Below are 21,382 nucleotides of genomic sequence, written 5' to 3' on the forward strand. Positions count from 1 at the left end.
TCTACAGCAGGCTTTTATCCTCTAAAATTTTCCACTGTGGCTCCACTGGAGGTAAGAATAGTGAGAGTCCAGTCCAACAATCCTTGGCCATTTGAAATTCCCGTTGATTTAACCAAAGAATTCAAAGTTAAAGGGGTGATCCTTAGTTTTGGGATGTATAATGTTAATATTTACATGTGTATATATACTTGTAAGAGAACATATGAACTGTAAAGGTATTCAAATCTTTATGTATATTATCTTAACTTAGAATTATTTACCTACATTTTAATGGCTTTAATTGTAACATTCTGGCATTCGGATCATCTTCTCCCATGGCAAAGCATTTAAGAGGAGGAAATTTCTACAAAGATCCCTTCATGGAATTCCTTCCCATTGCAGGAGCATTGACCTCACTGCCGAGGAGTAGACCAGGGGGTTTAATGCCAAATCAGAATGATCCGAGGATGGATGGTTCTCAGGAATCCATGGGAGGCCAGGGCCATTCATGCCTCTGCACCAGCTCTGTCACCTGCATATTCTCCCTCCTTCCAGAACTCCACAGAAGATAGAGTAGAGCTTCATGCTGTATCACCTTTCTCACCTCAGCTCATGGGGCCAGAAGGAGACCATGTGTGTCCACTCCCTTTTCTGAGCCACCGAGTCTCTTCCCCCTAACCCTGCATGAACCCAACCCAGGACCCCAAAGGTAGGGAGTGATGCTACAAAGGCAGCTGACCTTTCACAGATGTCTACATGGCAGGGGGGAGATCTGTGTGTAGAGGGTCCTTTTCCATGCACAGATCAGGAGTTGATGATCCAAACTTTGATATATATTTTTTCTACTACATGTTACTTAGTGTAGCATCCTTCACTTCGTTAATGGCTTTATTTTTTAAATCTGGAATTCCATAGGTCAGAGGGAAAGGGGGACAACATTTCTTATTAATGATGACTGTAATGTAAATATATAATCTCAAAATCTTGAAGCCAAGCCCCACCAGAGCTTCTTCAACAATTCTGATTCATCCCTAATGTTGCAGATGATTCTTTCTCATTAGATAAAAAAAAAAAATAGTCAAAATTTTCAAAGGTGACCAGTGATTTGGGGCAACCTCCATTTTTGCATGCCCAACTTGAGATACCTTACAAAAGTCCTGATTTTCAGAGGATGAGTGCTCAGCACTACTTGAAAATCAGGACCCCTTAAAGAGTCCCAAATTGGGCACTAGTCACTTAAGAAAATGTTGGCCATTATTCCAAATAATGAACACCCTTCTACACTCAGGCTCAAATGGATGTGTGCAGGTGCACTTGTACGCTTCTGTATGTGTGTGTGAAATGCCTAGTACATGTGTGTAAGTCAGGCAAATGCTGAAGTGTGCAAACACACTGGAAAGTGTGGGGCTCAGAATCTGTGCATACCGGAGCTGATGTAAATTTCTGCCTTGCACAACAAAGATTCTATGGAATCTGGTCAGCAGGAGCCATCAATCATAGATACTTTTGCTCCACTGGATTAAAGGTTATCATTTCTTTTTCACTCACTGTCACCATTCTCAACGTTTGCTGTTCAATTAACAAACATGTTCAAAATGGATGGAAAGCCAGCATGTATTTTACCTTGCCCTAATGAACTACATTAACTAACCCTTCTACCTCCTCTGGAGATCAGGGAGGGAGCAAGCATGCGGTATGTGTAGGGTGGGGAAGAGCCAATGGCCACATGGCTCCTAGAACTAGTGACCTGGGATGATTTGAAATGGAACATTCCATCCTGAGTAGTTGCTCCCAAGCTCCACCGCCTCACCCACAACCCAACACAATGAAACAGAACCTTGACCAGACACTATTTATCGCGGGGAAGGGGAGGCTTCTGCAAGCTCAGGGGACTCATACAGCATAGTCTCCCCTCTTCCAGGGCAAGAGGCTCTTTGAATTTTTTTCCTCACTGCTTCACTCCTCTTTACACCGTCAGCAGAGGAGAGCATAGAGCCCTTGAAGGGTGACTAACGTTAATTAAAAGAAATCTTTTAAAATAAACATGAAACCCCTTAGGGCTAAATCCAGCAACAATGCATGAGATCTCATGTTGCAACAGGGGTCAGATGTCTGTGCAAACTGGCATGAGTGCCCACATGCTGCCACTCAGCCCATTCTATGTAACTCCATTTCCTCTGCCCCCCCATAAGCCAAACAAGTGACGATCTGAAAACAGCCCATTCATTTAGCTGACTATCTGCCAGAAATCAGACATCTTCTAAAATGCAGAGATCCATCTGTTGTCTGCTTCCATGCAGGGAAGTGGATTTCCAAAGAGAAGTGGGTGTTGGCCCCAAATGGCTGGAATTATCCAAATGCCAAAGTACTTCATAGATTATTATGTTTTCAAGGAGCGTTTGGACCCAGTCTTGGCCACATAAGTTACAAGTGATGTCTTTACAAATAATGTATACAACTGATCTGTGTAGCTAATGGAGCTGCTGAATACATACTTTTTAAGTATCTTTAAGCTGATTCAGAGATCCTAATGTGAGATCTAAGACTCAGGACTATTCCCTGGAACACTTGGGAGTCCTTAAATGTATAAATGGTTTACACTGCATGGCTTAAAAAGATTATTGTAATTATATATACAAAAGAAAAAAGTAAAGAGCCATAACAGCAGATCTCATATTCATTGAATATACAGAAAAATTGAGGAACCTTTAAATCCCCATTTTAAAAGATGTGTTAGAATATGTATGAATAGCATTAATGAAATGATTCCACAGTATCCTTCAACCTTACAATGAGAATCATTAAATCCAAGAGAAGTTGGAGGAGGGTGAATAACAGGCAGGAAAAAGAATAAAGTGACTGAGAGACAATGAAAACAATATTTTTCAGAGGTCTTCCCTTGTTGTACTAAGGGAAGCTCTGAATTAATTTTATCCTATGTTTGAGTTTGTTTTTAATTTCCAAGTCTTCTCAGATATCTTGAAGCATTGCCATTAAGTTGATATTTTAGCTCTTCATAAAATGCTGTCCTATCCATACATAGACTCCAATTCTTAATTGTGGGTAGAGGTGGATTTCTCCATCAGCCTAACAATGTGCCCTTCATGCCTCGTATTGCAAGAGCAAGCCTTGGTTAGATGCAAAAGATAGTTCAAACCCTTAACATTATTAACAATATCAAGCTATTAGATCTAGGGGTATTTTCCCCACTACTCTGTCTATTATTTTACCATACCAGCTGTACATGCTTCCCCAAACGGTGGGTCAGTTCTCACAATTATATGTTTGATACCATAAGTAACTAACGGGCTTTATGAAGGCCACATTGATTGCCAGCTCAACAAGTGGCCAAACCCCACACCCTGACAACATGGTACCTTGGAAACGCCACAAGTTTAAATGCATGAAGTTTCTGAGTACTGCCTTTGCGAGTTTTTCTGCAGGAGGGCTTGATCTGGCCCCATATTACTGGCAATACACTTGCAGATTTGAAAGTACCTCCAGAGGTATTGTGGAGGTTTAGCATCTCTTTCTTGAACATGGCTAAAAACATTAAAGTGTTATCCACATACAAGTCTCATATGCACTTGGGCTCAAATCCTCTCCCCAGGGCATAACCCAAGTAGTTGACTAGGGGTTTCTTTGGGGACAAGGGTTAGAAGTCTTCTCTCCAAGCTGTAGAGCCAAAGCGGATAGTTAGAAGCAGGGGCAGGGGAAGTACTGAGAAGCAGGCCCTACAAACTCTTCACAACCTCCACAGAGCCACTATTTGTGAATATGATTAGAGTTGCCCTCTCAGGGACATCTGAATAGGGAAGAGCTCCTGACACACAGCCCCACACCCTACCCCGCACTAGCACCCAGCATAACCACAGTGGTTCCACTGAGCCTTGGACCTCTGTATGGGTAAGGGTGGAAGGATTTGTGCCCATATTCCTGTCTTTTACATTTTATAAATGTCACTTGCTCTGTTTTTCTCCATTTATTTGAACAAGAGTTGTTCCGCATAGAGAGGTTTAACATTTCTATTAGGTGCAATCCATACAGAGTAAACATACTGCTTGTATTGGGAAGATTTTCTAACTAATGCAGTGAGAGTGTGAGCTACTTTGGCTTCTGTCTCCCTCTAGCATTCCAGTGCTATGATAGTGTCATGTCATGCATGTATTAGTTCCCCTGAACCATGAGGATTTTTTAATGGTGTTTAGTCCAATCTTGACCTCAACCTCACATTTTAAACTGTTTTTTAAAATACGTTTTAGCAACTTTTACTTGCAACTTTTTAGCTATATAGTCATTTAGCTACAAACCTGAGTTAGAGGCAATGTCAAACCTCTTTGCTCCAGAACAGTGTCTGAAGAAATACACTACTCCTGTAGCTTCGGGGACTACACAGGGAAAGCATGTGCTGCACTATCCTTTAGAACGACTCAGCCTGCTCCCCCTTTACAGTGAGCCTCTGCAGATGGTCAGCTTTGCACATCCAAGGTAAAGGGTATTGCCTGCAGAACTGGTTGGCTGAATTGGTTACGGAGCCACTCATCTGCATCCCATGGGGGTGTGGTGGATTTGCACTCGGATTGCCCCAGTGTTTGCACAGAATGTTTAGGTGAGTGTGAAGGGCCTTCCCCCTTCCTTGCACAATTAAACTAGGGTTAGGGACTATCTAGCCCAGTGGTTTCCAACCTGTGGTTGGCAGACCCCTGGGTGACTGAAGACTATGTCTAAAGGTCCATGAAAAGTTGTGACAGTGGTTTTCAGCCTGTGGTCTAAGGACCGAGGATACACAGATTTTGTCTAAGATTTCCAAAGGGGTCTTCACCTCCATTTGAAATGTTTTAGGAGTCCACAGATGAAAAAGGTTGAAAACTACTGACCTAACCCATAATTTTCTAAACACAATTAAACTGTGTTTCAAACACCATTTCCCCTCCCCCATTTTTTCCCCTTAAATGAAAATTTCTGTGCACAATTTATTGTTGGTTCGAATGGAAACATTTAGACATTTAACTAGCTGACTTCCTCAACAGAACAAGCACTTTGACATCTAGATGGAATCATTTGTTCCTGCAATTAATTGCAGGTGAAAAGAAAAGAAAAGAAACCAGGCACAATTATTTAGGGTTGAAAGATTCTGCTTCCAAATTGGAAGCCAAATTCAGCCTCCACTAAAATGCAGCCACCTCCAGAGGAGATTCCAGGAGATGCTTCACCATGCACAGCAACACTACACAGTAATTTAGGACACGAAGTATAGAAAATTACCACGGTTGTTTGAAATGTAAGCCAATTAGACCATACCATAGCTAAGCAACTATTGATGTTAAATTTAAATAGACAAGCTGTATTATCCATAATAAATTTGGCCAAGGCATTGGGGTTAACACCTTTACTCTTTCAAGGCTGCTCTATGATTTTCAATGACCAAAAGAAGTCTGCTGCTCAGTTTAAGATCTTGACTGATAATGGCTGGGTTGAGGGGCATTTTAAATGGGATTGTATATTTTATCCCGCTTCCTCACTCTTCATATGCTACTTTCCTTTTTAGACTGTAAGGTCTTCCTCCGATGCAGACAGCACCTAGCTGTGCACTTTACTATAATGCAAAGAATATATAATCATCATCAGTGGCATCTCCACAACCATGTATTCTACTATCATGTGAGGACATTGAATCAGCACTGACTCAGAGAGGAAATGCCACATCTACTGTATTGTCTGTACCACTTCCTCAAGTCCTGTGGATTTTTGCTAGAGGTCACCCATCTAAGTAGAGATCAGTCCTAACCTTCATTAGCGTTTCTGATCCAACAAGATCACAACATGAGTTTGTATGGCTGCAGGCCATGGAAAGCTATGTGACCAGACACATATTTATCTGTAATGAATGACCATAGCATCATAGAAATGTAGGGCTGGGAGGGATCTCAAAAGAGATGTCGTCTAGTCCATCCTCCTGCGCTGTGGCAGTACCAGGTACACCTAGACCATCCCTGACAGGTACTTTCTTAAAAATCAATAAAGGGGATTCCACAACATCCCTTGGTAACCTATTCCAGTGCTTAACTGTCCTTATGGTTCCTAATATCTAACCTAAATATCCCTTGCTTCAAATTAAATCAATTACTTCTTGTCCTATCTTCATGGAATGTGGAGAACAGTTGATCAGCATCCTCTTTATAACAGCCCTTACCATATGGGAGGATGGTTATCAGCTCCCTCCTCAGTCTTCTTTTCTCAATGCCAAACACACATAGTTTTTAAAAGATTTCTTCATAGATCAGGTTTTCTAATTTTTTTTATCATTTTGTGTCCTCTGCACTCTCTCCGATTTGTCCATATCTTTCTCAAAGTGTGGTGCCCAAAACTGGACACAGGACTGCAGTTATGGCCTCACCAATCCAAGTAAAAAGGAACAACTACCTCCCATGTCATAGATATGAGGTAATACATATAACACTCCTTTTAGTACACCCGAGAGAGAGATTAGCCTTTTTTGTAACTGCATCACATTCTTAGCTCATACTCAATTCATGATCCACTATGAATCCAAGATCCCTTTTTGCAGTACTACCACTTAGCCAGTTATTTCCCCATTTTGTATTTGTGCATTTGATTTTTCCTTCCCAAGTGTAGTACTTTACACTTGTCTTTACTGAATTTCATCTTGTTGATTTCAGACCAATTCTCCAATTTATCCAAGTACTTTTGAATTCTAATCCTGTCCTCCCCAAAGTGCTTGTAACACCTCTCATCTTAGTGTCATCTACAAAATTTAGACGCATATGCTCCACAAAAAGATGGACTAGTACCAGACCCAGGACAGACTCTCTTATTCGTTATGACTTTCATTGAATAATCAATGTTCAGCAGAAACTCCAGGAGACGTGTTTCTTTCAAATTACCCAAACTTTTGGGATAAGGAGTAAAAACAACCAACGTTATGACCCTCAGTCTGGACATGGGACACAATGGGGTAAGTGTTGGGGGGTTGGAATTTGGATTTATAATGGTTTTCTTTTAATATGTGTATTGCTATCCCCTATGTGTCGCTGGGGGGAAAAGGATTACTGACCCAAGAGATGACATAAACTTCACTCTGCTTCATTCTGGAACTCTTAGTACATTCCATTATAGATTATTTACCTTCTAATTATTTACAACATTTGCTATCACCGAGGGCTGTATTAGCCCATTTGCAAAATGTGTAACAGCAAAGAAAAACATTAAATCAGACACTAGAAAACTTCATAACCTGTCTGAGTATGAACACAGACATAAACTTGGAAATATTTCAATGGCAGGAGAATATTTTGGAATGAAGTCCCTGCTCCACCTCTGGCAATCTAGGTCATATCTTACAATTTAGGACCCAGCCCATACACACATCATTGAAATAACACACCCTTTGCACTTACTTGACCAACATACTTTGAAAACAAAGTTTTAAAGCACTAAGGAATTTTCAAGTTCTCAAGAGTGCAATTGAGCCAGAATTTTGATCAAATGAAACATTTTGTTCACTCCTGGAAATTTCATCAACTCACTTTAACTAAAATTAAAATAAATATTAATGAACAGTGGGTGAGTACTGGATGGACTAATTTGCACCCTGTGCTCCAAAAGGGATCTCTCCAAACATTTTTTCACCAGCATCAGTCACCTATGAGCCCCCGGAAAGCCCCTGTTTCCCTGACTGATCCAGGCCACATGTCATTTTAATTTACACATGGTAGGGCCTGACCTAAAGCCCTTTGAAGCTATTGGAAACACTCTCACTAACTTCAGTGGACTGTGGATCAGGCCCATTATGATCACTGACCGCAAATGTCTTAAAAGAAGAAACAAATATTTCTCTGCTCCTGATGGTAATTATTTTTAGTGCAGCAAGGTTGAATAATGGACTTGGATATGAAAGTATGTTCAGTACAGTAGACAAATTTCAGGGTAGAATCTGTATTAATATGCTATATATATAGTCATGCTGTCAGGAGTGGTTCACAACCATGAGTGTGAACCTCAGGGCAGACTGTCAAAAAGCAGAGCAGAGACCCCATCGTAGTTGTATGTTCTATAATTGCTAGATTTCATCAACTCAGTAACAAATGTGAACTCCTGATGCACTATAACTGTCTTACTATGGAATCACAGACTGTGGATATATCTACTCCAATCTGTCTTGCCACCCAGGCAAGACGGATTTAGTGACAAATTGTCACTTGCACCAAAAAACACAAAATATTCAGGTAGCTCCCAGTCCTAAGAGACCAGTCACTCACCCCAGGTCATCTGTACCTTAGATCTCACACCAAAGACAATGCTTGTAGCCAATCTTAGGATTGTAGCCAATCCTAACTAAGGATTTATTAACTAGGAAAAAGGAAATTGAGAGTTATTTACAGGTTAAAGCAGGCAACATATATACACAAATGAGTTACAGTCTATGGTTCCAAAAGATGACAGAGTTGTAGTAATCTGTCAGCACCAAAATGTCTTTTAGGGCTAACCCATGCCAAACAGCATGGGGATTTCTTGCACATGTTTAGGAATTGTTGCCATCAGAGTCCAGACAGCCTAAAAGATGGAAAATTTTCATGTCAGCTATCTTTATTTCCTTCTTTCAGAATTCAAGCTGATGGGACAAGCTTTCTTGCAGGTGGCACCTTCATGGGTGTGATGGGGCAATTAACAAAGCCTTCGTATTGTAATGTAACACTGGCCAATTTGGATTCAATAGTCCTTCCTGATGAGCTGAAGAGAACACTTTTTGTAAATATTCAATGTTTTGTGTTAGCGAGTTACATAGCTTGGAACAAACATTTTACAGTTATGGAGTAAACACTTAAGCATTACCTGATAGCATGGGGTACAGACATTTCAAGCATTTAATAAAATCTAAACACTAACAACATTGTTTTAAGTCCAGTCTCCATCCTAACTATGCTAACACATAGGTGAGCTAGACTGGTTTCCAACAATACATTTGTCAGCGCTCAGCTGCGGCCTAAAAAGCCTTGGCCAGAGATGGCACGTGGTATGCCAGCATCACATATATATAATGCTAATATGCCACTAGCCCTTCTAGAAAACATTTTCTTTTAACTCCTGTCGAACTGTGAGTAGTGAAAGATGGTATCTCAAAATAAATTGTTGTGGATTCATAACTCCAATATAAAATAAATAGAACATATTATTTATGCCCAGAATTAAGCCATAGTCATAAACAAGCTCCATATGCAAAGAAGGTTCCCTGGCTGAGTATCTTTCAAGGACCCTGTGGAAGGAAGTAGGTTCAGCATGAAATAATGTCTGTGTTTGTGCCTCTAAGATGTGCAGCACAGAACTCACAGCCAGGGGGGGTAAGGGTCTTTTTAAAGCGATCTCTGTACCTTCAGTCCTAAACTCCAGGGGGCTGGAAAGGCCCCTGGCCTTATCTTAGAAAGCCCTTGGGGCCTGTCTAAGTTACAGCAGCCTTCCCTGGCTGTCCTATGGTCGCAGCACTGCCCAGGATCTCCACAGTACTGCATGCTGTGGCCCCAACACTGACATACCTTTCTCACCCCCCCCAGCACATCCCCTACCCCGGGATGTGTGAGGGTCAGGGGTAGGCAGCCTACAGCTGTCTCCTGCAGTGTGTCTTATAGTGAGATCCTCCCCTCACTGCATAGCAGACTTTCAGGGTCTCTTAATTCGATTCCTTTCAGACAGTGTAAATGGGCCAGAGCCAGGGGAGGGTTTCACCTCTTGTCTTCTAGTTGTGTACATCATCATAAACACTTAGGGTTAAATTCGCCTCTGTGCAGAGGGCCAACACAAGGCATATGAACCACTTTTTTGAGGCTAGAGTGGGATTTAGGTCAGACTCCTTTTTCTTCCCATCCTATCAGACACTGTGAAAATCATACTGCATTGAGGGGTAGCAGTTAGTATTCTGTGATGGCTTGGACAATGACAGAGTTGCACTCTCCCATCTACAGAGACTTTATAGCTTCTCCTTTCCACAAAGGATATGTCTACCCTGGCATAAAAGGGATATGTTAAATATCCTGTTACCGAACACATTTACCTACAATTTAAAACCCTAGTGTAGACGGGCACGTTGTATTTTGACATGAGTTGGCTCGTGGAGGTGAACTCTGTACTATTGGTCCTAGAATACTAGAGGAAGGTAGCTTGTGATCCCATAACTAAGTGCTGTAGTTATTCCTTGTGCAGATCTCCCACTGGAATCAATAGCAATCTTGTATGTAAAGAGGCTGCAGGATTGGGCACTAATGTATCATGGTTTCTTTTCTTAAAAAAAAAAATCTGTGTTCAACTAATGATTAGGACCTGATCCTTCCAGGGACTGAGCATGCTTACTCCCATTGATTTCAGTGGGATCTGTGAGCACTGAGCTAGTCACAAAAGCTACTTAGCACCCTTTGGGATTGACCCCCTTGAAACGAAGGATGATCTTGTGGCTAGCGCACTGCACAGGGAGCTGGGTAACACGGATTCTGTAACTGACCTACACTAGGCTTCTTGGCTGGCTTTGGGCAAGTTACTTAATCTCTCTGCCGCCATCTGTAACATGGGGATAATAATATTATTAACCCACCTCACTGAAGGTTGTGAGATTAAATTCATTCCTGTCTGTAAAGCACTTACAGATCCTTGGATTCAAGGTGCAACATTACATAGCAATGGCAATTGTTAGCACTCTAGTTAGCGAGCTATCCTCTAAGTTTTTACATTAATAAATAAGATTTCATGCTTGATTAGTGGTAATTATTTACTCACAGAACATTTGATTACCACTCCTCTATTCTAAAGTGAGGTGCTATGTTTTGTTAGCATTTGGACTACAGCTGTTATAAACTTAGTCTCTGTCCTTCAATTGTCCAAGACTCTTGGACATTAATTCTGTATTTACTTATTACCATGGTTTATATTCTACAGTGCCCCAGTGGTTCAAACAGATTTAATCGGGTCCCGTATACTCCATTCAGAACACTCTTTTATCACCGTTTGATTGATTAAGATATCAGCATGCTAAGGCAGCAATAGTAGTAATGTAAACATCTCCTTTCTGTGTCCCTTTAAATTGGTGGCAACAGCAAAAGGAAACAAGTGGCTGCACATTCCACTGCTGAACTATGAGGAAACTCCTGGGCATCACATTTGGACATTTCCACTGCAGCACTGAGCAGTGTGGCAGGGTTGCACAGAACACAGGAGAGCAGGAGGTTACACTTTGGTCACCCAATTCAACGCGCTATCCAGAGGCAGGCAAATGAGATCCAGGACCATAAAGTGATAATTGGGTTGCATTTAGAAGTTATGCTCCATTGTAGAGCCTCAAGGTGTCAAAGCAGAAGGCCCTACACAGCACAAAATATTCATGATCTTTTCATCTACAGAAACCTGTTGATCCTGGCACTACTGTCCCAGATAGACCTAAAAGAAAGGATAACCTGACACAGATGCAAACAAAACCCCTTCCCTAGAGCTATTCCGGTCCTAGAAAGGAATCAGACTGTCCTGAGAACCAGGATAACTAGGGAAAGTCTGAGGTACATGTTCATTTACATAAGCTTTGACTTCCCCTAATCAACTCCTCTCATCCACAGGGCTATTGTAATCTCCTTTTGTGGTTCCTGGGTGGGAGGAGGAGATGGATGGGATCCAACCTGGCTTCCAATCAGCCAGACTTCCAATCAGGAGAACACTGCTATTGACCTAGGAGAACATACATGTATGGTGGGACAACCTTCCATTCCATCTCATTCACACCCACTTTTGCTGTCTGCTTTAGCAGAGGTGGGGACTCCACTGACTGGTGATCTGCTGCAGAGTCTTCCCAGTCACTGTCCTTTCTTTTATGCCTCCTTTCTTCATCTCCGTATCTCCCTCCGTGCAGCTATCAGCCAGACAGAGAGACCCTTTGGGCAGCAAGTTCTTGATGTTCTCCTGCAGGTGGCTACTGTTGTCTTAGCAAGGGAAGAGACTCTCACCCTCACAATTTGTATGATTCTAACATGAATCCCATGGGCTCTGGGGTGAGTCACAGAATCCACATCTTAAAAGGAAAAAGAAAAGGAGTACTTGTGGCACCTTAGAGACTAACCAATTTATTTGAGCATAAGCTTTCGTGAGCTACAGCTCACTTCATCAGATGCATGCTGTGGAAAGTGTAGAAGATCTTATTATATACATATTTATATATATATGTGGGGGGAGGGTGAGAAAACCTGAATTTGTGCTGGAAATGGCCCAACTTGATTATCATACACATTGTAAGGAGAGTGATCACTTTAGATAAGCTATTACCAGCAGGAGAGTGGGGTGGGAGGAGGTATTTTTTCATGCTTTTTGTGTGTATATAATAAGATCTTCTACACTTCCCACAGCATGCATCCAATGAAGTGAGCTGTAGCTCAAGAAAGCTTATGCTCAAATAAATTGGTTAGTCTCTAAGGTGCCACAAGTACTCCTTTTCTTTTTGCGAATACAGACTAACACGGCTGTTACTCTGAAACCTATCTTAAAAGGAGAGCATTTGTGCAATGCTATATCCATCATCTGTGCCTAAAAAAGAGAGGAAATTTTTCCTCCTTGGACAAGAAAGTAGCTTCAGTGGCTGAAAAGACCAGGAGTCTCAGGGTGTTTCCAGGAACCCACAACACTGAAGGCTGGGGCCTAGAAATCTGAGTAAAATGTGAGAACAGTCAGAATACAGAAAAGGAAATATATGGTTTAACAGCGGTGAAAGGGAAAAAAACCAAAAAGATTAAAATAGCAAATAAGATGCATTATTAACATAAATAACCATTTTCCTCTGGAATATATAAACTCTCAGCAATTAAGCCAGTTTTTAATTGATACTCTACTAAAATTTAGACATAAAACCACATACATATGGTTCACAACTATAATTAGGAGTTCTGCCCCAGTGTAAGAACCATTGCCACAGGATTGTGGGCTTAATTGTGCCTGGCCCTACATGAGCTTACAAGAGAGAGAGGGATGAGAGTGAGAATCTGTAAAGGGGAGAATACACAGATGCTGTTACACACTAGGGCTTTCTTCCCCAGAGAGCAGAGGACATGTGGGAGTGCATGCTCTCCCAAGGCTCCTGTAGCCTTGAATCCTAATGCCTCCTGGAGCTGCACCCCCCTCCTGCTAGATATGGCTCAATGCCACAGCTGAGTCCTGTACGTGGAACATAAATCAGGACTGATGGTCAACAAACAGCCCATTATCCTGGTTACCTGCTATAAGCAAATAAAAACAGAGGCAATGTACTATGATATACTCTGAGAAATATGACAAACCAACATTTGGGGGTGGGGGTCCAGCTAAATGAAGCTATGACAGTGTTTTAAAGCAGGATGTCTTCACCCGTAGGGAAAGCAGAGCCCAACACAAATCTGGTTCTGAAAATACAGTGATTGGCTTTTTAAAAAAAATCAAAGTCCCAGAGAAAAATAGAGATCAAAATGGAAGGGGAGTGAAAGGGAAATAAACACTGTAAAAGGTAAGCACATATTGAAATGAAATGATTTCTGTTCAAAGCAGGAGAATCAAAGGTGCAGTAACATTCTATTCTGTACAGTGAATCCACAGCTAGTCAGAATTTTAGTGACTCAAAAAACAGATAGCAGAATTCCTTTTTTTTTTTTAAGTCCTGTTTTGTTTCTTTTGGCAGTTAACTAAATTAAATGACTTGATTTCCTTCACATTTTCAACAGGTAAAAAATGACTTTAAGCGTAAGAAAAATATTAGAAATGTCAATGGTTTCATTTCCATGTAGAAGTGTCCAAACATAGATGAACAACTTGGAAATGCCTCATAAGCAATCACTAAAGTCTAGCTCATGGCATCACTCATTGGTACTTGTAAGAAAAAGCAAATTTGCATTTGAAGAGGGCGGTAGTGAGTTTGTGGGACTAAGAAGAAATGGTGGTGGTGAATTAAAATATACCCACTCTGACTTACTGTACCCCTGAGATTTTGATGTTCTTCAAGCCCAATGTTACTAGAAAGGAAAAATACAGGCTCTAACTCTGCCCTCAGACACACCTGTGTAAATCCTATGTAACTCCAATGAAATCAGTGGAGTTACTCTGGATTTACTCAACAGCAAATAAGTAACTTTTTGCATATTTTTCTACCAACATTTTAAGTAGGAAAGAGAGGTAAATTATTACCATTTCCTCCACTGATGTCCTAGTTAAGCTCTTCCTGAGCTACCTTTATTTAAAACGGGGTTCTATAGGAAATTGTGCCCTCTTGTGGTATTAGCATTACAGCACAATACCTTTGCAAGTAATGTATACTTACAACTGGATAAAAAAAATCACACACTTTGGAGACAGTGTCCCAAGTGAACAGAAGTTGAACTCATGAATCTTTGCTCCCCCAGAGCAATCACGAGACTACCTGAATTTTAAAGTTTATATAGCGATAGTTTCTGAACAACAACAACAATAACAATGGAAAGATTGAAAGGTGACACAGGGTAAAAGAAGAAAGGAAAAAGAAACTGAAAACTTGGATCTGTCCTGTTCACTTATACTTTACCATATCTCTCTGGTTTGTGCTCCTCTGAATCTGTCTGTACTGTAGCATTATAGAATTTATGCACATTTTCCCTCTACACGCTTTGAACATAGTATTCAATATGAAAGTATGTGGGTGAAATCCAGGCCCTATTGAAGTCAGAGGACTTTTGCTATTGACTTCAAAGGACCACAATTTCACTCTCTGTCTTTAGGATTAGAATGTATAGGATTGACCACAGTCTATAGAAACCAGTGGAAAGATTTCTCCTGATTTTAATTGGCTTTGGTTCAGGCCCTAAACGTACAAAATATCAGGAGATTCTACATGTGAGGCTTTTCACATCATCATTAATGCAGCCACCTTGTATGTGTGTCATATGTCGCATTACTGGACATCCTGTTAAATCTGTGCTTGCATGTGTGTGTACTGAGTTAACACTGGTTGAAACATTACCTTTCTAATTAATTGACTGTGTGTTTCAATTTGTATGCTTTCTTATTGGATTTCATTGATTTAAAAAAAATGTAAACTAGAATTCTCACTGTTCCATAACTTGTAACTGAACACTGAGCCACTACACCTAAAAGCAGTGGGGTTATCTATTAAGCTAAAGGAGAATCTGATTTTATTTTTCAGTCTGGGGTAGTCCTACACTGGATTGTGCCTAAATTGTACACGTTTCACAGACTCTGTTCCTTTTGAGGCCTTCCATCCAAATACTAGCCATGACCACCCATGACAGTTTTTAAAACCCAAATAAGATCAAGATCATACTGACCAGCACAGACCTGATCTTTCAACCATCTAGTTGCTGCAAACTCAACTTCCTATGAGCCCCATCATTTATTCATTTCAATATGCACTTATACATCTGTAATATATATTTTAATATTACAGTTTTATAAACTCTGGCTCAATAAGGAAGTCATTTTGCTGCTGTGTGCTAAGCAGTGTTCTCTCTCAGTCTAAGATCCAATCTCATAAATGCCAAGGAACTGTCTCCTTCAGTCCTCGCTCAAGCAAACCTCCCATTGAAACCACACGCTCCTGAATCCCAGTTGGCAGATTTTAAATAAAGATAGTTTCATGTTATCTGAGCACACAAAATGACCAAGATATCTTTTTGAGTGGAAAACCCCCCGCAGTTGCATAATTCGAAAATACTGAACTGATTCTCTTTGAACTTTACACACACAGAGAGAGGAACCTCTCACCTTTGGGCTGAAATCAAGAGAACTTTCAAACTTCAAAAGGCTATTTCTGAAAACGTTAAGACCAGCTGAAAAGAAGGGTTTGGAATGGAAAGTCCTTCCCAGTTTTAACTTGTCTGCCTAGCAGCTCGCTTACAATACATTCGCATGCTGTGAGAAGTACACATTCGATTTCTAGACTTCTTCTTGTGCTGGCAGTACCTGAAGGGACTTAGCTTAATTCTCTTTCTAGCAACTGATTTGTGGCTTATTAAAAATCAATCTGATGTCGATTGTTGGGTGGTTATAGCAGATCGGAGGGTATAAATTACAGATAATGCAACTGCTGGCTGACAATCCCCTGTGCAGTTAAGAAAACAGGGCATTTCACCCCAGTTGCAATAAGAAAATAACTGAGCTTGGCAGACGTCAGCAACCCCATAGTTAGGAGATTTTCTTTCTTTTCTTTTCTTGACCATGTTTAACATTTATTCTGCTAGCTATGGCCATTTGCTTGCCCTGAGTTTTTCATTAGGTAGAGAAGAGTGACTCCGAAGTCCATCCATCCACAAAGATCACTTTCTCCCCAGCCACTGTTTCCCTTTTCTTTGAGGTGGGAAAGAAAGAACGTTTGTTTAGGCTCCTCGCATGGATTTTCCTCTCACCGTGTTCTTTCGATTAACCAGTAACACGCAGACTAGACTCTCCCGCCCCATCCACCACCGCCACGCGCTACGAAGCGCGCTCGAAGTTCAGTGCTCCGGTGAAGGAAGGGTGCCACTTCTTTTACAACCACGCCCCGGGGATCAGCGATTCCGCAGGCAAGGCTGTTTTGATTGTATCCTTTTAGGCTAAAGCCTTTTACTCTTTGACTAGCTTACTGTGGACTCTCTGCCCCTCCCCACCACCTTCCTTCACCATTTTTTCCTGGCTAGATAATATTTAGGTTACATTTTGCCCTCCGATACCACGCATTTTACAGTTTTACTGCCTGCATCATAGTGAAAGAAAGAAAGAAAGATGTTATTGTCATCCTAGCAAAGGTTACGCTTGCATTGCCAGCTGCCATCAAAGCAGAAGTACTAGATTACTACTGGGAGTTGGGCAGATCCTCCTCTGGGAACAAATGATAAAATGGTGCCACCCAGGCAAGCCCTCATTCTAAGGGAGGGTGACAATGTCAAAGGGGAAAGGCCTATTGGTCACTGTAGAGTGACACACGCGCAAAGCCAAGGGCATTATGACAACTAGCGCTTTGCACCTGCACCTTGCCAATGTGTGCGGGGCAGCTCTTGGAGCTGGGTGGCGCCTTTATCGCTTCTCAGTGAGTAACCCATCTGCTTTTCACACCCCATCGATAAAGGATCGAGCAATTTTTTGTTTAAATCAGTGGGGGAAATGCAACCAGGAGACCAACCTCATTGTTCGTAACTATAATAAAACAACAACGAAGTAGCCAATTTGCACAGTTATTTCGAAACGCCAACTAGAATAGTATCTAGTATGCATGCCAACGATGAAGATTCAAGCCATGCATAAAGAAATCAGGGCATGGGATTCCGATTTTTATCAATGAAAGCTTCCATCGCAAACGGCCTCAACACACCCAGGAGCAGATCCTCAGCTGGGGTCAATTGCCCCAGCTCCACTGAAGTCAAAGGAACTATGACAATTTACACCATTTGGGGATCTGCTGAGGCTCTCTGTGTTTCTTCATAGTAAACAGTCTGAGACGGGGGGGGGATAAAACTAAATTAAGTCATTAATAAAACAAGTCACCGTTGTCTTCAAAAGTGTGAGCTTTCCCCCTTTCTTGGGATTTTCCCCCATCCATCTTTCCTGTTTAGAACAGCCGTATTAATATTCTGGATTCCTTCAATCTGTATATTTCATCTTTCTTTTCTTCTTCTAACCCAGTACGTGCGGGGAACAGAGCAATGTAAATTCGGGACTATAACTGTACTGTCCCGTGCTTTGGCTTTCGACAAGGTACCCAGACAGACACTCAAAAGGTTGAGAAGCGAGAGCTAACAAAGTGTTGTGTAAACCCTGCATTAAAGCCTTGCGCTCTCCAGATACCGTGATCTAAAATATTGACTGGCCGCATTGCAACTCTTCGCCTTCGAACTCAGGCTTTCTACGGTTTGCAGCTGAGATGTTGTGAAAAATGCACAGCACCTGCCCTTTTCTGGTAGGGAACTGGGAGGGGAGGACCAAGAGCGGTGTATGTTCCTAAAAAACCAAATGTAAAACAGATTGGCGCTATGTTCCCCCCTCCCCCCCCAAAACACATCTGGGTGAGGGAAAACTTACTGCCTGATCACCAGTAATGAAATCTCAGCAGTGAGGAGTTATACAACACAGTCTCCTCACTTACTTCCCTCTGTATGCGAAGTGTTGGATTGTCAGTACTATGTCAAATATGTGGGGGGTAGGGGGTTTCCAAGTCAGAAGAAGAACTCCAGGATATGCGTGAAATGAGCTACTATCAGCATTTCTCCATATTTACATAGAAGAAGGCTTCCCCCTTGCAGATTACATCACCCCAATAGGACAGACCGCCCAAGAAACCCTTGGCTCCCCCGGAAATGCAGCCCATGCAGCAGAGGTGATGGGAGCGAGCGGTGTGTGTACCAGCACCGCACACTGCGTCTTCTTGTTAATTTCTTCTCCCTCCCTTAGTTCTGCAAGCCGTTGCCCATCGCACGGGGAACTTGGGAGAGGGGCAGACTGCCCCAGCTGCTCGTGCTGCTGGGACAACCCGCCCTGTGCAGCCCGAACAATAAGGGCCGTGCTCCCAATTATTAACGGGGCTCAGGGCGCAGTGGCAAAGCCCCCCCCGCCAGCGATCGTGTAAACGGGAAGAGCCCGAGCGGGAGGGATGGACGAGGGAGGGGGGTAGATCTCTTGTGAATGGTTTGGAAACATAATTGGGGGAGGGGGGGAACGGAAACGTCCCTATAAAGCTCAGCAAAGTCCCTCCTCTCCACGTCAGGCCGATGACACCGCCGCTGCCCCAAACTTTCCGCCAGCAGGAGCTATAAGAGCCTCCAAGTCTGCAACTTTCTCCCAATCCCAGACACCTCGAAGGGGCTCCAAGGAGGGATCGGGAGGGGTGGGTTGTGGAGGTTTTTTTTTTTTCTCCTGGATCCTGATGCCATCCCCCCACCCCCCGAACTGAGGTCCTCCTCCCTCTCCTCCTCCTCCTCGCAGGCCCGCAAGCCGCGATCTAGGGGGAGCTGGCGGGTTAGGTGCCCCCCTCTTCTCCCTGCCCCCCTCCGGGCCCGCGTCGTGTGTCCCCCCCCAGAGATGATGCAGCAGGACGAATCGAGCTCTCCAGTCTCCCCGGCCGACGACAGCCTGAGCAACAGCGAAGAGGAGCCCGACCGGCAGCAGCAGCCCAGCGGCAAGCGAGGGGGGCGCAAGCGGAGATCCAGCCGGCGCAGCACAGGAGCGGCCGTCGGAGCCGGGGACGAGCCGTGCAGCCCGGCCCAAGGCAAGCGAGGCAAGAAGTCCGGCGCCGGGGGAGGCGGCGGTAGCAGCAGCGGCGGAGGCAGCCCCCAGTCCTACGAGGAGCTGCAGACCCAGCGGGTCATGGCCAACGTGCGGGAGCGCCAGCGCACCCAGTCCCTGAACGAAGCCTTCGCCGCCCTGCGGAAGATCATCCCCACCCTGCCCTCGGACAAGCTCAGCAAGATCCAGACCCTCAAGCTGGCGGCCAGGTACATCGACTTCCTCTACCAGGTCTTACAGAGCGACGAGCTGGACTCCAAGATGGCCAGCTGCAGCTATGTGGCCCACGAGCGGCTCAGCTACGCCTTCTCCGTGTGGAGGATGGAGGGCGCCTGGTCCATGTCCGCATCCCACTAGCAGGGAGGGGCCCCCACCCGCACCCCCAGGGAAGGAGACCTAGGTAAGGGAGGACGCGGCACGGGGGCGAGCCCATCCCTGCGCGCGTGGGGCTGGGAGGTGGGGGGGTGGGGGCGGAGAGCGTGGGGGGATGGAGCCGTGGGGCAGAGCTGGGGAATATCAGGGCTTGGGCCTGCACCGAGGGAGCCCAACGCTAGTGAGCGGAGAGGGCTCCGCTTGCTGGGTGCCCAGCGGGAGACGTCTGGAAGGGGCCTGCTGTTCAGCCAGTGCCCAGCCAAGCGCCCCCCGGCCAGGCCCCTGGGAGAGGGATCGAGCCGGGCACCAGAACCACTCGGTACATTTGCAACGCGTGGGCGGGTGTAACATACAGACGGCTTCCCGTGCGGGGGGGGGGGGGGGACGCGGTCGCTTCGGCCAACGTTGCATGAGCGAAGGTGGGGGTTCGGATGGTTTCCTGTCCTTGCTCTGTGTGTGTGTGTGTGAGAGAGAGAAAGATTATTCGTCCACCAAACCTTCATTGTAAATTCGCTTTTTAAACAGAGGAATCGGTGTCTCTGGTACACTTCCCAGTGTGCGTTTCCCAATTCCTTTCCCCCCTGCTATGGTCCCCCCTACCCCACCCCCACCGCCGGGTGCTTTAATTCCTCCTGATTGTTTTGCTGTGGTGGATCACGAGCAGTTGTGTCGCATGCAAAACAGCACAGCTCGCTCGCTCTCTTTTCCCTTCTGCATACATTTTTTTTTAATAAAAAGAATCAGTAACAAACCTTTCCTCCCCCTCTCTGGGTTTTTGCAGATGACATTGTTTCCAAAGAAGGAGAAAATGGACAGTCTAGAGACTCTGAAGTTGGATACCATTTTAAAAAAAAAAAAAAAAAAAATATGCCAAGGATTTTCTTGGAAATTAGAAGAGCTATATCCAAATTCAAAGCAGGGCGTGGGGAGCACTTAAAGAAAGAAAGAGGCAAGGGTGCTTGGACAGTGACCACCCAGATAGGCATCTGCACAATCCACACCTCTCTGCATTCTGATAGAAGTCTGAACAGTGGTTTGGGTTTTTTTTTAATTTTGACGAAGAATGTTGGAATTTAATTTTTTTTTTGCATGCATGCATTCCCAAGAGGTCGGGCCTATGATCCATTGAGAAAAGGAAAATACATTATTGTGGACTTTCGCCGTTCTTGAATGGTCATAATGAAAAACAAAACAAACGTTAGAGACGAACACTTTTTAGGGGGAAAACAAACTGAGCTCAAACTGTTATACACAAACCTACCCGGTTCCTACTTTTTATTATTATTTTTTCCTCTGAGAAAAAAAATAAACATTTTATTTATTTATTGATGACCCATGTTAAAATGCAAATAGATCCGGTGTCTAAATGCATTCATATTTTTATGGTTGTTTTGTAAATATCATTGTATATTATTTTTCTGCAATAAATAAATATGATTGAAATTTTAAGAACCTTAAAGTTTGGTCTATATGAAAACGCTGGGCTGAAGCTGGAGATAAATACCTGCTTGTAGAGCTGTAAAGACACCCAAGAGAGAGGGGGCACTAATATAAACAAAGGGGGCGAAAAACGCAAATAAACTAGCTACTGGCAGACACCGGCAAGTTATTTATAGAGACAGCTTTATTATTCTACTTTAGTGCTCATTGGACTTTGGGGTCGGAAATTCTCTGTGTCTCTTTATTTTAATCAGAACTCCAAATAATGTTACAATAAGTGAAGAACGGAATTGTTTTAGCCACCGATCTAAAGTAATGGCATTCTTTTTCCAGACCATTT

General features: G+C 43.3%; 1 protein-coding gene across 1 annotated transcript; it reads left to right on the forward strand.

The window, feature by feature from the left end:
• Positions 1-18,723: 18,723 nt before the first annotated feature.
• TWIST1 (twist family bHLH transcription factor 1) lies at positions 18,724-21,061 on the forward strand. Its single transcript, XM_048836971.2, has 2 exons — positions 18,724-19,630; positions 20,384-21,061. Exon 1 carries the CDS (start codon positions 19,027-19,029, stop codon positions 19,585-19,587), a length of 561 nt encoding a protein of 186 aa, XP_048692928.1. The 5' UTR covers positions 18,724-19,026; the 3' UTR covers positions 19,588-19,630; positions 20,384-21,061.
• The last annotated feature ends 321 nt before the right edge of the window (positions 21,062-21,382 follow it).

Source organism: Caretta caretta, chromosome 2, assembly GCF_965140235.1.
Source record: "Caretta caretta isolate rCarCar2 chromosome 2, rCarCar1.hap1, whole genome shotgun sequence".
Lineage (NCBI taxonomy): Eukaryota > Metazoa > Chordata > Testudines > Cheloniidae > Caretta > Caretta caretta.

Excerpts from the sequence above, each read along its gene's own strand:
- TWIST1 (XM_048836971.2), top strand. The coding sequence starts at position 19,027 with ATGATGCAGCAGGACGAATCGAGCTCTCCAGTCTCCCCGGCCGACGAC.